The sequence below is a fragment of the Pteropus vampyrus genome, unplaced genomic scaffold (assembly GCF_000151845.1).
Source record: "Pteropus vampyrus isolate Shadow unplaced genomic scaffold, Pvam_2.0 Scaffold25, whole genome shotgun sequence".
Taxonomy (NCBI): Eukaryota; Metazoa; Chordata; class Mammalia; order Chiroptera; family Pteropodidae; genus Pteropus; species Pteropus vampyrus.
Window position 1 is genome coordinate 7,332,123 of NW_011888806.1, and position 15,605 is coordinate 7,347,727.

The 15,605-nt window shown below is 32.8% G+C and overlaps 1 protein-coding gene across 1 annotated transcript in view; it reads right to left on the reverse strand.

Annotated features, from left to right (window-relative positions):
• Positions 1-15,605, reverse strand: part of MMRN1 (multimerin 1) — a 57,533-nt gene that overhangs the window by 12,243 nt on the left and 29,685 nt on the right. Inside the window, exons 4-6 of the mRNA XM_011356284.1 lie at positions 15,482-15,586; positions 14,052-14,225; positions 7,434-9,419 (exon numbers count right to left, since the gene is read on the reverse strand). Coding sequence (XP_011354586.1) covers positions 7,434-9,419; positions 14,052-14,225; positions 15,482-15,586 — 2,265 coding nt within the window. The remainder of the gene's footprint in view (positions 1-7,433; positions 9,420-14,051; positions 14,226-15,481; positions 15,587-15,605) is intronic.

The following is a 15,605-nucleotide window of genomic DNA, read 5'->3' on the forward strand; positions in this document are numbered from 1 at the left end:
TTTTTTTTAACATTATGATGTACTCAAAGCATGTAGAACAGTATCTGCTACCATTTGGTACTTAATTAATGTTTGTTAAATTGAATTGAGCAGTTATGAATTATTATAATTTGTAAGTAAGAGTAATAACTTCAAAGATAGCTTATTTTGATTCTAAGAGAAAAACTGCTTAAATGAGTTTAAGCATAATATTTTGAGCTAATCTAACACTGAGTAATAAAAATGATCTTGTACTTTTATTCTATCTTTAATCTAAGAAAGTGTTTTAAAAAGATCTTGAGGCAGATTTGTAGTTCGACATTTCCAAACAAAATTCTTAGCTTATAATGGATTACTACATAAAAATATACATGATTTTGTAAACCTCTTAGTTTTACAATATAGGCACTGAATTTAGGTTATGTTTGACAGGTAGTGTTGATGTCTCTTCCTTATTTCTCAGATAATTCTTTGGGTTATTGAGCATTTTTCATAACTTCTAATTTACTCAAGCAGTGCTAGCTAGAAAATACAATTAGATGATAATGTCCACATAAAATGTGTTCATCTCACTACTTCTTTGTCTCCTCTCAATATTCACTCTTGACTTTTCTCTCTCCAACTACTCATTAAAGGCTCTTGTTCCCCTGACTCTGCTCCTTTGTCTAGTCTCTCTGCAGCATGTGTATTCCCCTGGTTTATGACACCCACACCCAGAGTTTCAAAATATCATCTTTCTGCCAGTGTTTCTCATATCTTAATTTTAAAATTTAACACTCAAGATTATAAAACATAGAATATAAAGAATTCTTAAAGGAGCGTTGATTAACTATAAAAATGGTTTCCTTTTTTTGTAAAATGTCGATGTGTTTTTTGGTTCATATAACATTCTAGCAAATGACATGAAATAACTTTCACTGATATTTTTAGTTCTCCAAATGCTGTAATAATTTTACCGGTAATTTGTTTTTAGAGTTGAGTTTAGATCAATCAATAATAACATCAATAAAGTTCCAGGAGATATTTCCCTTTAAACAATGACATTCAATATAAACAGATTTGAATGATTCAAATTAAATTTTTATAATAAATATTACTTTTCAAAAACACTTTTAAGCTGTGTATAGTAAAATTGATGATTAAAAGCTTTAAAATATGTTTTATAAACTTCATGTGCAATTAATATACGGCACGGCTAATATTTTTATGCTGCATTTTTTTCTCAAGATGCAAGATCCACTTAGACAATTGTGCAGCAAGTTCACAATCCGTGATTTAATAATCCCTGCACTTTCATGTTTAATAATCAATATGGCACTAAATAGTGCTATCATGTGAAATTTGAAATTTATAATGTTGTTAATGACCAGTAGAAAGACATCTATTCACTGTATTTAATTACAGATGAGTTCATAATCAAATTTTGCTCCAAGTCACTGTTGTCAAAGAAATGGTCTATTGTTGAGAAATAGCTCCTGTGATTCTTATCAGAGAAAGAACCCACACATGTGCAGTGACTACGTAAATGCAACCTAGTCTTCCATCCTATTTCCTTTTTATTGGCAGACCATGCATTATAAATTTTGGTTCAGATGTCAGAATCAAATGTATGGGACTGTTTACCTTAGATGTGGCCACTTTATTGCAAGATAAGGTGCAGAAAAGGCTTGTCAATTTGTCAGCATTCTTTCTTCAACTGTCATTCTGCCATATAAAGGGGAATCCTATGGAGGATCTTTTCTTCTCCCAGGGAACATTGAACAAAAAGTTGTTCATTTAATATTCTCTTCAACACTGATATGCTTTATAGACACAAACTGGGGAGGCTATCCCCAGTGGACAGGCTTGATAATCAATTCTGACACAAAGAACATTTTTAAGAGCAGAAAAGAGTTAATATAGCAGGCTTGAGACTGATATCTTTAGACAGGCCTACGTGCATGATTCTGCTCTTGACCTGTATCTGGAAACTTGGCTTCTATTTACTAACTGTTAAGTGTCATTCATTGTTCCCAGACTCTTTGTACAAATGATATGGTTTGTGCTGAACATCTGCTTTCCTTTTGAGAGTCTGGGGTTTTGTATGTGCTAAGCAGAGGGTGCCTACATGGCCAGCTCTGATATGGACTGAATGTCTGTATCTCCCCAAAATTCATATGTTGAAACTCTAACCCCCAATGTGATGGTGTTAGGAGCTGGGGCCTTTGAGAAGCCATTAGGTCATGATGGTGGAGCCCTCATGAATGAGATTAATGTCCTTATAAAAGAAACCCCAGGGAGCTCTGTCACTCTTCCTTTCTGCTATGCGAGAATACAGCAAGAAGCTGATAGTCTGCAACCCAGCAGAGGGCTCTCACCAGGACCTGATCATGCTGGTCTGATCTCGGATTTCCAGTTTCCAGAATTGTAAGAACTAAATCTCTGTTGTTTATCAGCTACCCAATCTATGGTACTTTGTGATAGCAACCCGAACAAGCCCAGTAAAACCTTTGGGTGCTAAATATTTTGATGGACTTATCCAGGCAGAAATATTGCACACGTTACTGTATTTTTTTTTGTGACTGGAAGAAATAGTACACACAATTCTGCCCCATCATGGCAGGGAAAGAGCATAAGAAAGCCTGTGAATAGATGTCTCCAGATTGCCTGTGTCTGTTTCCCTTGCTGATCCTATCATGTATCTTTGTACTATAATAAACCTTAGCTGTGTGTATGACTATATGCTGAGTCTCATGAGTGCGTCTAACAGATTGTCAAAATTGTGTGTGGTTTTGGAGACCTTATAAAACACATTATAATTATAAATTCAGATATCCTTTAAAATTCAATTAGCTTATATTCAATCATATTGTATAGAAGTAAATTTATTAGTTGTCTTGAAGTATATTTGAAAATGTTATTTTTTTTTATAATATGGAAAAGCATATAAAGGGTAGAAAATGCCTTGGAAAAAACTATTAAAGCTATTTGCAGATATTTTTCAGTGCCTGTCAATGCAGATGCATTTTTATATAGTTAAGTTTTTACATTTTGTATCTTATTCTTTTTGATTTATCTTTATATGATGAGCATAAGCTCATTTATAAACATATGTTAAGTTTAAAACAGTAACTTCTAAAAGTAAAGATAGGGAACAATGGAATACCATGAGTCTGTAAATTATATTGCCATGTGAAAATAATTATATATCAAATATTAACTGAAGACATTAAAGAAAATAAAATATAAACATTGAAAATAGTTAAAAATTATATCATATAGTCATAACAAACTTAATATACTGTATTAAGTTATTTCCTCAATCCTCAAAATAAACTTGTAAGGTGGATATGTTATTCTTATTTTATAAATGAGGAAAGTAAGGTCTAGAAAAATAACTTATTACAAATAAATACGTTACCAGGCAGGACTTGAACCTTGGTTTCCTGATTCCAAATTCAGCACTCTTTAGTCATCCCAAATGCCTCTAATGTTTTAAGGTCATGTAAAACAGTTAAATAGCCACTAGGTTCTAGGTTCTTATTTTCTTCTTTTAAACTGCTTATATTCACAGTAATGATAATTTAAAAAGTTGTATTTGGTACACTACCAAATCTTTTACAGAATGTAATCTTTCTTAAGAGGAGTAGTCAAAGGGGTAATTATGAAGAAAAAAAAGTTTATTAAGGAATGCTAAAAACATTTGGTAAATATTGGGGAAATAGTTAAAAAGTCAATGGTCTCACAAGCAGGAAGCTTGCATCATCAATAAAGTTGCTGCTGATCTGATCTCATAGCAGGATTCCACTCCTCTGAGAAGGCAAGCAGCCAAATTCTCTCAACAGGGACAAGTCTGTCAATTGCTATACGAACAAATCTCTAAAGATGAAATAAAACCCTTTTGGTGTCTATTGGAATACTGTTTAGAAACAAATCAAATATTTAGCGAATCAATTGGAACAGCTTATCAGCACTGGCCTAGGAGAAATCATAATTAGCAAAACCGAATGTCAGAATGGCTCCAAAGGAAGTGATGGGGATGAGCACTCTGAACATTGCCCTTCTACTGCACCTGTCAAAAGAAGATCTTGTGAATAATTGATGGTGACTTTCAATGACAACTGCCCACTGGCCATATCACAGTAAAGCCAGACTGAGAAGTTGCACTTTAACTTCCTCCTGGTCAGTGCAGAAACTAAGGGCAGTATTTGGATTCTCAAGAAAGGGAACTCCCTGGGAATATCAACTCTGGCTGTAAGGAATATTCAGATATAGCAAGACTCTGGAACAGATATGATGCATTAAACAGAAGCAGAAGGAAGGGAAAGGCAGGTGAACAACTCTACGATCTTTTTGGGTGTAGTGGTTGAGGATGAGCCATGTATAACAAACAAGGGGCCAGGCTCTATCACTTACTAGCTACGGGATCTTGGGTAGGATATATTACTTCACCTCTTTGAGGGTTAGTTTGCTCATCTTCAAAATAAGAATAACCATAGCTACTTCATAGGCATTGTTAAATAAAATAATGTATATAGTATAATTTGTACAGTGCCTGATCTATAGTGTCAATAAATAGTACCCAATATTATCTTATTATAGTATATCTTTTATTAAGCTTCAAAGTAAATCAGTAATTAAAATTAAGATTAAATTTCACCATGTTTTCTTTCTAAAAACTAAACTTATTCTGCAAATAATAGCAGCTATAATCTGAATAATATTGTGAGATTAGTAAAATGATAAATTATTTTATGGTGTTAGTTATGTAGGGAAGCAATGTGGTTATCTGGTATTTTTAATAGACTAGCAAAGATGAAAAGAAACACAGTCAAATTTAGCCAGTATGTTAGCATGTATAAAACAAAGCATCAAAGGAAGTAGTTTATTTTGCAAGTGGTTTATCCTTATGGGAGAACTTAGCTTGAATCTGCTGGTTTCATCACCATGCATAGACTTTACCTGCCCAGTTGTCCAATGAATGTCATCAGTTTTGTGGCCCATAAAAGCAGGCCTGGCTTAATGAGCATGCATTTCTGTGCACCTGCTTAAAATTATATTGCTAGTCCTACATAAAGTGAATATATACCCCACACATGAAAGTAGATCAATATATTTTTATTGCCCTTACAAAGTTATTGGTTATCTTCACTGAAATAAAATAAAAAGCTTTTAATTATTAATTTTAGGCCTGTAAAAATTCTACTTACAGTAAATAAAAGAATAACAAGCAATTTTATCAAGGCATATTTGGAACAAAGAATCAGAAATGAGTTAATTATTAGCCCAGTAAGCCCAATATTGAGTTAACTGCTATATAAAAATACAAATGCAATTTTTGTAAGCTCCTTACATGTATAGTTCATTCTATAAAAGTTTACAAGTTCTTATGTTCCAGTAAATCTTTTAAATCAATTAATTTTGAATTAATATTCAACGATTTATATGTACTGTATAGATTCAGGTATTTTTTTAGTTTAAGTAAAAAAAAAAGATACGGTTTGCCTGCTGTATAATCACACATCCTACAGAGCTCAACAGAAACTCATCTGCAGTATTCCCCAGGAGATAAAGGATTAAAACAGTATGGAAAAAGAACAATTATTATTTTTTTCTAAAATTATTATTATAAGAACATCTTTTATTGAGATATTGCCTTTCTCTTGAAAACATATGTCTAAATAGCTTGTTCTGTGATTCCACTACTTTATGACTTTTATTATTATTATCAAAACATTCAGAGATTAAATATGAGGAGTTATATTGTTAGGATAATGATCACCTTTTTGTAATTAAAAAGCAATAAAATACAAAATTCACCCAAATGGGATTATAATTTAGCAGCCGACTTATGTGAGAGGAACACTTCCATTTCTTTAGTAGGAATCAGTAGCTATTCTCTCACCAAGGAAAGATAATTTAATATTACTCAAATGCCAAACAAATTCATAAAACACTGCTTTCATGCAGAGAGACTATTAAGTAGTTTATATTCATTGCACTGAACTGCTCTTTCTTCCCTAATTTATACCCCTTCTGCCATGTTTCTGTCTGTTAATGGTACTGCTACTCTTTTATTTCCCAAATTCAAAACCTCAGAATATTCTAATTCTCTCCTTCTCCAGGTGCTGTGCATTCAGCCTGTGAACAGTGTACATTGTTTTTTTTTTAAGATGATGCAATCCGCAACGTACTAATTAGCTCGGTAAAGTATCTATTACACTCCCATCACTTAAAAAAAAAAGTAAACTGTGACCCAGAGAGATGATCTTACTAAAGGCTCCACAGAAACTCACTGAAACAACTAAGACAAGAATCATGATTGGTTGATCCTCAAATTATTTTTCCCACTATCCTTCTGTTTCTGTTGATTTACTTTCATAACATTTCTCGCATCTGTCTCTTCTGTTTCAATTACTTCTTCCCTAGATCTGGCTCTTATTGCTCTTGCCAATAATGTCATAACTTGTTATCTCTAACTTCATTCTTTGCAGTCAGGATACACACTACTACTAGCTAGATTTGTGCTTCTGACCACACCTAAAACCTTGCTCCAAATTTTCAAACATTACTCTTTACATAATCATGTCTAAATGCCTTAGGGCTATCATCTGAATGTGCCCTCCCCCACCCCCAAATTTAGATGCTGAAATTCTAACCCCCAAAGTTGATATTAGGAGGTGGGATATTTGGGAGGTGTTTAGGTCATAAAAGCGAAGTCCTCATAAATGAGATTAGTGTTCTTTTAAAAGAGACCCACAGAGCTCCTCAACTTCCTTCCTCCATGGGAGGATACAGTGATAAATCACCAGCTGTGAACCAGAAAGAGGGCCTTCACCAGAATAGACTACGTGACCTTGGCCTTGGACTTCTCAGATTCCAAAACTGTGAGAAATAAATTTCTGCTGTTGATAAATTACCCTGTCTGTGGCATTTTGTTATAGCAGCCCAAATGAACTAAGACACTTAGCTTGGCATTCATGGCCTTCTGTGATCTACCCAAATCAAATTCTTCCTCACTTATGCACTCATTCAGACAGTCATTCAACAGATGTTTACTGAGTTCCTATGGCACACCAACATTTCGCCATTTAATGCCAGAATGAATAAGACACAGTCTGGTCTTATTCACCAAGGAGCTTGTTGTTTAACAACTTTCTTTAATTTTTGTATGCAAAGAAAAGGGTTCTGCAGGGGCAAAATTTGATTGTTTTATAGGGATCTTTTCAGAGATAAACTTAAGAAACATGTAGACAAATATATACATTGTAAGCACTTGTTTTGTATTTATGCCTAATTTACACAGGATGGAATCCAATTCAAATAATGCTACAATGATTTCTGAATTATTTAACTATTTACCCAAGTTCAAGTAAGTACTTTTTATATCTTAGGGTCTTGTTAAACCATATCGATCTACTAAATACCATTTAAATAGAAAGAGAGGTCAAAAGTAATTTTTGATGATAGCTTACCAGGAAATAGAACGTTGTCTGTGTTTCTTTGGGTCCGGCCTACGAGGACAGTCGTAAAATTCACTGCTGGTTTCTTAAGCATATTAGGTTTCTTCAGTAATGATTTTACTTGCTTCTGAGGTTTGACGTTTGCAAGAATGCTAGACAATGATTGATTTATATATAAAGTTAAATTAGATAAGGCAATTTGAGTTTTTATTTTAATTAATGATTCTGCAAATTCTGTCAGACCTTTCTGAAGAAGCTGAGTATCCGGAAGGGAACCATTTATCCACTTAGGTATGGTAGCATTCAGTTTCGATATACTTGTAGAAGCATTATGACACTTGGTTAAAGTTTCATAGACAGTTTTGTTAAGTAAAGAGAAGTTAATTGAAAGATAGATGGATTTTGTTTCCAGTGCCTTAAATCTAGAATTTAATGTCTGCAGTTGAAGAGCCTGGTCTCTCTCATTTGTGAGCATATTGCCTTCTTTTAGTAAAGTATAATAAGGTATGAGAGTCTTGGTCACTTTAGACTCAACATCTTGCAACCGAGTTTCAAAATCTTTGGAACTCATTGTGGCCGAGAGTATTTTTTCCTCCAAATGACTTATATTTTCCTGGGATTTTATCACTTGGGAAGTGGTTTCATTGACCATTTGATAAATCTTTTGAAAGTTGAACTGACTTAGTTTTTCATCTTTAGGAATATCTGCAAGGGCCTTGGCAACTTGCAAAACAAAGTTGTATTTCTGATTATCATTGACCAAAATCTGAATAGAATCATTCAAACGCTGGAATTGAGAAATAAATGTCAAAATGGTTTCCATATTTTGGGTACATATGTGATGAACCTTGGAATTATACTTTATTGTACTTAAAGTCTCTTTTAACACATAGTTATCTTGAATGAAATCAATGGCATTATTTATAATAGTCATTGTCTTATTTAGGCCATCTTCTGTTTCTAAGGCATATTCATTGATACGTCTTTCTAAGGCATCACTTTGACTCTGTGCTTCATTTCTAAGTAAATTGTATCTTTTTGTAAGTTCTTTGATAAGAATATTTAGATTGTTGACTGCCCTGATCAGATTTTCCACTTTTCTCCTTGTAACTACTGCTTCTTTTGATTGTTCATCTGTCATTGTCTCTCTAAATGATGCTCCCTGCTCAAGCAAGGGCTGAAGGATCTCCATATTGAAAGTCAAATCATTTAGTTGCTCATTCATTTTATCCATCTTATTGTCCATGGGAAAGAGAACCTCAGCCATTGTTTGGTTTAAAACTTGTAAATTCTCCTTTGTGTCCTTAATTTGAAATTTAAAGTCATTTCTGTACTTGGACAACATATCTTCACATTGACCCCTGAGAGATTCTTTCTCCACTTCCAAAGAGATGGTGAGATTGTTAATTTTGCTGTCTTGGATGTGCAAATCATCAAATATTTGCAGCAGCATCAAACCCTGCTTCTTTACGTTCTCATGTAGACTAGACAGGTACTCAGTGACATTATCGCTAGCTGATTCTGCAGCTGGAACGCTGTTCTGATCTGATACTTGTTCTATTGATAAAAGCTGTTCATGTACTTCCTCCATTTTAGAAAGAGTCTTATTGAGGGATTCATAATACAGAATGTTTCTTGAGTGTTCCCGTTCTAGAGCACCTTCTAAATGTGTCTGCTTTGCTTCTAGTTCTTTAATAGGCTTCTTACACGTCAAAGTTATTTCTTGCCTTATATCCACAATGCGATTTTTTAGATCTAGTATATCAGTCGAAGTAGGCCTATTTTCTTTAATTAAAATAGACTTTTCTTGGACTGCTGTTGAAACTATGGATTCATTAACTTGTCGAATTTTTTGTTTGGTGTTTTCAAGGTCTTCTGATAGTCTTGATATAGTCTTGAAGAGCTGTGCTATGGTCTCTTGCATGTCGTTTTGGAAATTTTTTAATTGTTGCCTCACTATGTCCTTTATCAGATCATTAATGCTTTTGGATTTTAGACCTAGGGAAAGAAATAACCAACAACAATAAATTACATGGGACTTTAATTATGTAAACTTTAGATATATTTAAAAAGATAAAAAGTTTGAGGTCAAACACTAATAACATGTAATAATAAAAATACTCCTTGACTATATATACTCCTTCACTTATAAATTTTTAAAGATTAACATAATTTATAGAAGATGATAACATTCCTAACTGATAAGTCTGAGAGGAGAAATGAATTGTAGTATAGAACATGGTAGAACCATGAAGCTAAGCTTCTCTAGACAAAAGACGTGAAGGAACTACTACTGACTTCAGTTAATCGACCTTTTACTCAATGATTTTAGGGCTCATCTTAGTCTTATATGAAAATAAATGGCTTTGGGCTTTCTGTCCTAGTAAATAATACCTGGTGTGTTATTTTGTGATTGTGTTATTAGGTTTCTAATAATTCGGCTTCAAAGTTTGTGTTTCGTGCTTACAAAAACTAATAAATTGACTGCAGAAATTTAATGAGATTCACAAATGAGGAACAATATAAAGTAATAGCCACAAGATTCAACAATAGCTTATAAAAACAATAAAATAATAATGAGAGTTTTGGGGATCCCAAAAGTAAGTCAAATGAAAACAGGAATATAAGATATATCTCGATTATCATAATATGACATTAATTTTTAACAAAAAGAGGAGGGGAAACTTGTCAGTAATGAAGCACATACTAGTATCTCAAGTATTTTAGAAAGCATGGGCTGATCATAAGCCAGAATTGTAGACAGCTTTAAAAAAAAAAAGGAAAATGGTCCTGAACCATTCAAAACTATTTAGAATAGAAAAAAAATATGTATTTAAAAATGTAAAAACAAAACAAAAAACTTGTTATATACAAAACAGAAAATGAGAAAAAAATAAAACATACTTGATGTATATTTATAGCACATATGAAGCACATATAAAAGGAAGCTGCCCATTTAAACCCAAAGTGTAATCAATGACTGTAACATAATGTACCAGTAAAATAATACGAAGCATTTTAAAAGGCAAGGTTTGTATGATGGGATGATGTGAGACGAGTATGGCTACTGCAAAATATATTCAGGAAAGATAATTATAAGACAAAAAATAGTCTCTAAGTGTTATCTGTTTTGTAAGCAAGTTTCTAAAAGTATTTAAGATGCCTGAGAGACTATAGAAAAAGTATTGTGAAAAGAGCAATTATACCAAATAAGATGATGTATTACTTGATCTTCCTTGATAGCATTTAATCTGGTACTAAGACAAAGCTGTAAATGTTTACATGGATAAATATTTCCAGAGTAAAAACTTTATCTTAAATTTCTAAACCTAATGAAATGAAAATAAATTTAAAAGGCCAAAAAACATAAGTGAAAATTAATTTGTATGTAAAAAACAAAAACAAAAACATGGTGAAGTATGGAATAGTAATCAGTGACACAAAGAGCCAAAGTACTAAGGAAAGGCTAAACTAATTATCAACCTAATGAAATGAAAATAAATTTAAAAGGCCAAAAAACAGAAGTGAAAATTAATTTGTATGTAAAAAAAAAAAACAAAAACATGGTGAAGTATGGAATAGTAATCAGTGACACAAAGAGCCAAAGTACTAAGGAAAGGCTAAACTAATTATCAAGGATTAAATAGCCATGATTAAGATAAATTATACTGAAACAGTCCCAGCTTTTGTATTTAATAATATGAATAATCACATCAGAAAGATTTTAAAGTGTTTTTATTTTCTAAATTTTACTTAGCATTTAACCAGTCACCCATTCATACAACAAAGCTTAATTGAGTACATTCTATATACAATACAAAGTGAAATTTGGAAAATTAGATTTCTGATATTAAAATAAAATGTTAACTTCCCTGAGTATAGCAAAGCTATTTCTTTACACTTTCTACAGGATCATTTATTCATTTCCTGTTAGTTAATATTGTCTTTAATTCTATGACAACAACTTAATGAAATACAATAAAATATTCAAGGTAAAGAATCAGATATCTTTGGAAGTTATAACCTTATAATTTTGGCTTTAAAATGTTTTCAAGATTGAAAAGATAAAATAAAACTTAAGTGTAATTGACTTAATTAATTGTGGACAATGACAATAGATGCTTAATTTCAGCAAGTGAAAAACTACATGATCTAAAAGTTTGAAATAGAATGATAAGAGGTAAAAAAAAAAAAACCCTGCAAATAGGTAAAGTTCAGTACAGAATCTTGATCAAAATAATTAGGAAAATGGTAAGCAATGGAAAAAATGAAAATTAGGAGGTACTTTAGCTTTAAAATTTAATGAAAAAATACATTGGATAAAGGGTGAAATCACAGCAGTGTCCAAAAAGAAGTCAGATTATTAACTTAAAAACTTGTTTCAGGTTAAGAAGCTTTTAAGATAACATTTCTATAATTTGTTACTAGAGAAAAATATGTGTAAGAATCCGGTTTGCAAAAATATATCAAAGTGCTTTATGTCAATACCTGCGTGAGCACATTGTTTAACTCTATTTGATTCTGTTTCATGTGACTCATGTGCTTCTACTTTCTAAAAAAGATGATATTGATTCTGGTAATTTAACAGATATATTTGATATCAGATACCTTGACATGTCCCTTCTGTGGCTGTGAATGTATGGCCTATTCATGACATCCAGATACATCTTAAGGAGTTCAGACATTGGATTTTGAACACTTTTTATGGCTACTCATTGATAAAGTAGTGTTTCTCACCTCAGATATAAAGTAAGCAAGAGAAGAGATTGTGGTTTTGCTAGTCAAACACAGTACCTGGGGAAGTGAGATTAGTTTTTGTTGCCTGTACAAACATTCATTAATTGTAGGCCCTCTGTTTCTCATAATTGATTTTGCTCAGTACATAATCAATGCCTCCTAATGAGGTGGGAATTTTGTTGTTTGTTTTTGTTGTTGCTGTTGTTATGATTGTATATATTTTTACTATGTCAGTATCAGAATTTTTGTTAGTAGGCTTACAAAAAAGCAGTTGACTGGCCTAATTCTCTCAGATTATGATAACAAAATTTTGCTAAACAATTTCATTATGATGGTTATAGTCAATTATATACTGTTTCTATTTGACATCTTTCTCATGCTATCATGAAAATATACAGGAAAATATATTCTTCTCTTATGCTGCCATAGGACAGGGGCTTTCTTTCAGTGGCTTAATAGTACCAATTATCTGAATGGTTAAAATACAATCGTGATTGCTGCTGTGTGGGTAGATGATATGGAAATGGAACCTCCACCTTTTTATCTCTTTTACCTATGAACCACAGGTAAAAAATAGAAAAACAAAACAAAACTTGTGAGTGATAGAAATGGGGTTGTATAGTAAGTATTTTTTAATTTATAAAACAAAATAAAAGGGACCAGTAAATCTGAAACTTGGAAACATACAATAAACCCAATGAATTGAGCCACTCCTAGTAACTAAACTATTTTCTTAAAAGATCCATACCCCTACCTGAAACACCTTTGGCTAATTAACAACTTCTAATCCATCACTTGTCAGTTGAGATGCTTTCTTTTTATAGAAGCCTTCTTCTATCAAACAGTCCCATTGTACCCTGCATATAACTCTACCATAGCAATTACTATATATGCTCCTCTGTGGGAAGCAGAATAATGCTGTCCTGCCAAAGAGATCCACACCCTTATTCTCTGAATCTGTGCATATGTTACTTTACATGGCAAAAGGGCCTTGGCAGATGTGATTAAGGTTAAGAATCTTGAGATGAGGAGATTATCCTGGATTATCCAGGGGAGCCCAGTGTTATCATGAGTCCTTAGAAGAGGAAGAAGAAAGCAGAGGAGTGGGTCTGAGAGATGACATGAGGACTCAACAGCTGTTGTTGGCTTTTAAAGATGGGAGAAGAAAGCCATGAGCCAAGAAATGCAGTGGCCTCTAAAAAGTGGGAACAAGCCTCAGCTTAAAGCCACCAAGAAAACAAGACTTCATTCCTACACCTGCCAGAAAATAAATTCTTACAACTTGGATTAGAACAGGGAATAGGTTATAATGTAGAAACTTCAGAAAGGAACACTGCCTGCTATTTTAAGAGCACAAAATTCAGGAGAAGCTGATCCATATATATAAAATAATTATTATATCTATAGCCTGAGATGTTTTGGAATATTTTTTATTTATTATACTCTAGGAGCTAAATAATTTCTGGGATAGTAATGCATTTTAGATTTATCCTCAATATCTTCATCAATATTATTGAGACAACCACTTATCTAGCTACTCTGTTAATCATCCCTTAACCTTATTTTTATCCTGAACTGGAAACAGCAATAGAAGTAAATTACATATGGCTCATTTTAACTATAACAAAGTATGAGTTAGGCTATTTAACTAGATACATACATAATGTCCATAAATCAGATGATATATTCAAAGATTTGATATGTAGTGAAAAATATTCAGATGTTTCAAGTTATATCAGAGATTGAGTGATTTAAAAATATTTTATTAAGTCATTTGTCTTATACTTATATGCCACTCAATCTAAAGCAAAGATACCAAAGTAATATGAGAAAAGATAAATGAGTTATTTGCCTTTTGTCTTAATTAAATAATTTATTTTGTTTTAATTTTACCTTTTAGAAAAGATTGAAATTCCCTGCCTTTATCTTCATTGATTTTCTCTTCTAGGGAGGAGTACGTGTCCTTTACATCAGCTACAGCCAAAGAAATATTGTCAATTTTCTTCTGCAGAAGGGTCAGTTTCATTGCCTGTTGACTCATCTGGTCAGTCATTTTTTGTGTCACTGCTGTACATAGAAGAAGAGAAAATTAGAAACATTTAAAAATACATATTTAAAACCTCTCAAATTTCATGGTAAGTTTAAAGGTAATTTAAATAAACCATGTTTGCACTATATATTTCAAAGAATGTGCATTTAGCAAATGGCAACCTAAATTTTACACTATTTTGGAGTAGAAATTTATAAAAAGCATTATAATATCTTAGATTTCTAAAATGTTTTACCGATGTCCAGAATTTTCCATTTTTCTTTTAACCTTAAAAAGTTGTTACACTCTGAACAGATGAAGAAATTGAGGGTCAGAAAACCAAAATAATTTGTTTGAGGTTACAGGGCTAATGCCCAATCTTCTGCTTTCAAATCCAACACTTCAGCATTAAATGTGTGCAGCTGTACACTTACATGTATGTAGGTTTTTCTGTATTCTGAGGATTTTATTCTTTACTGAGACATTCTTTAATGAGAGATAAAGAGATTCGGAATTTAGTTTAAATCACTTTATACAGCAATAATGCTTTCCATGCCTTTATGCATGTGCTTCAATAATTCAAGGAGGATTTTATGGTATTTTATGAAGATCCTGAATTTCAATCCCTTAAAAAATTCAGACTACAGTTTCTAAGATATATTTACCTGCAGTCTTAAAGAGATCCCCTTAATTCACATTTCTCAATTTGAGTGCCTGATATTGTACGACTAGACCTATGCCAAACACAATGAAGAGATGTTTTTATCAGTAACCGAATATATTTCTAAATGATAAAGTTAAGCCTAAAGGAAATGATAAAGTACTATGATTAGAAAGATGAAAAACTATGTGATCAAGAGATTCTTGTTGATTCTTAGTCACAATTATTTTCCTTAGCGATCAACACCTGTTGGTGATCTCATCAACCAATGAAAGGGAGCCTTTTTAGCTCCCTTAAAATAAATGATCAAGTCGTTCCTTCCATATCAAGATTCTTCCACGAATGAGGTCTTAGGAGGAGAAAAGTTTGAATTTATTTTGGGGACCTGCGATTTCCTTACAACCCTGTATGACAGCATTTTTGTTTCCCTTCTGTGTTTGCACACAGAGCTTCAATAATTACGCATGGTCCCTTTCCGGCCGGGAACCTGCAGCGCAACCAGTTTCTCCCAACATAAGCACCAGGTATGTTAATGTGTCATCATCAAACATTTGACAGCCAAGTGATTTCTTGTTTGGATGTTGTCCTAAAGTGTTGACAATAGTTAGGTTAGAGATGATAGCAATTACGAACCTGGGTCACAACAGTCTTGCTGCTGCAGTTGCTCTGCTATTGCTCCGCCAACAGCTGCGTGACTCTCAGCCTGGTTGGTGTGTAGCAAATGCTGCTGTTCCTGGGCTAGATGGAAGCAAAAGGA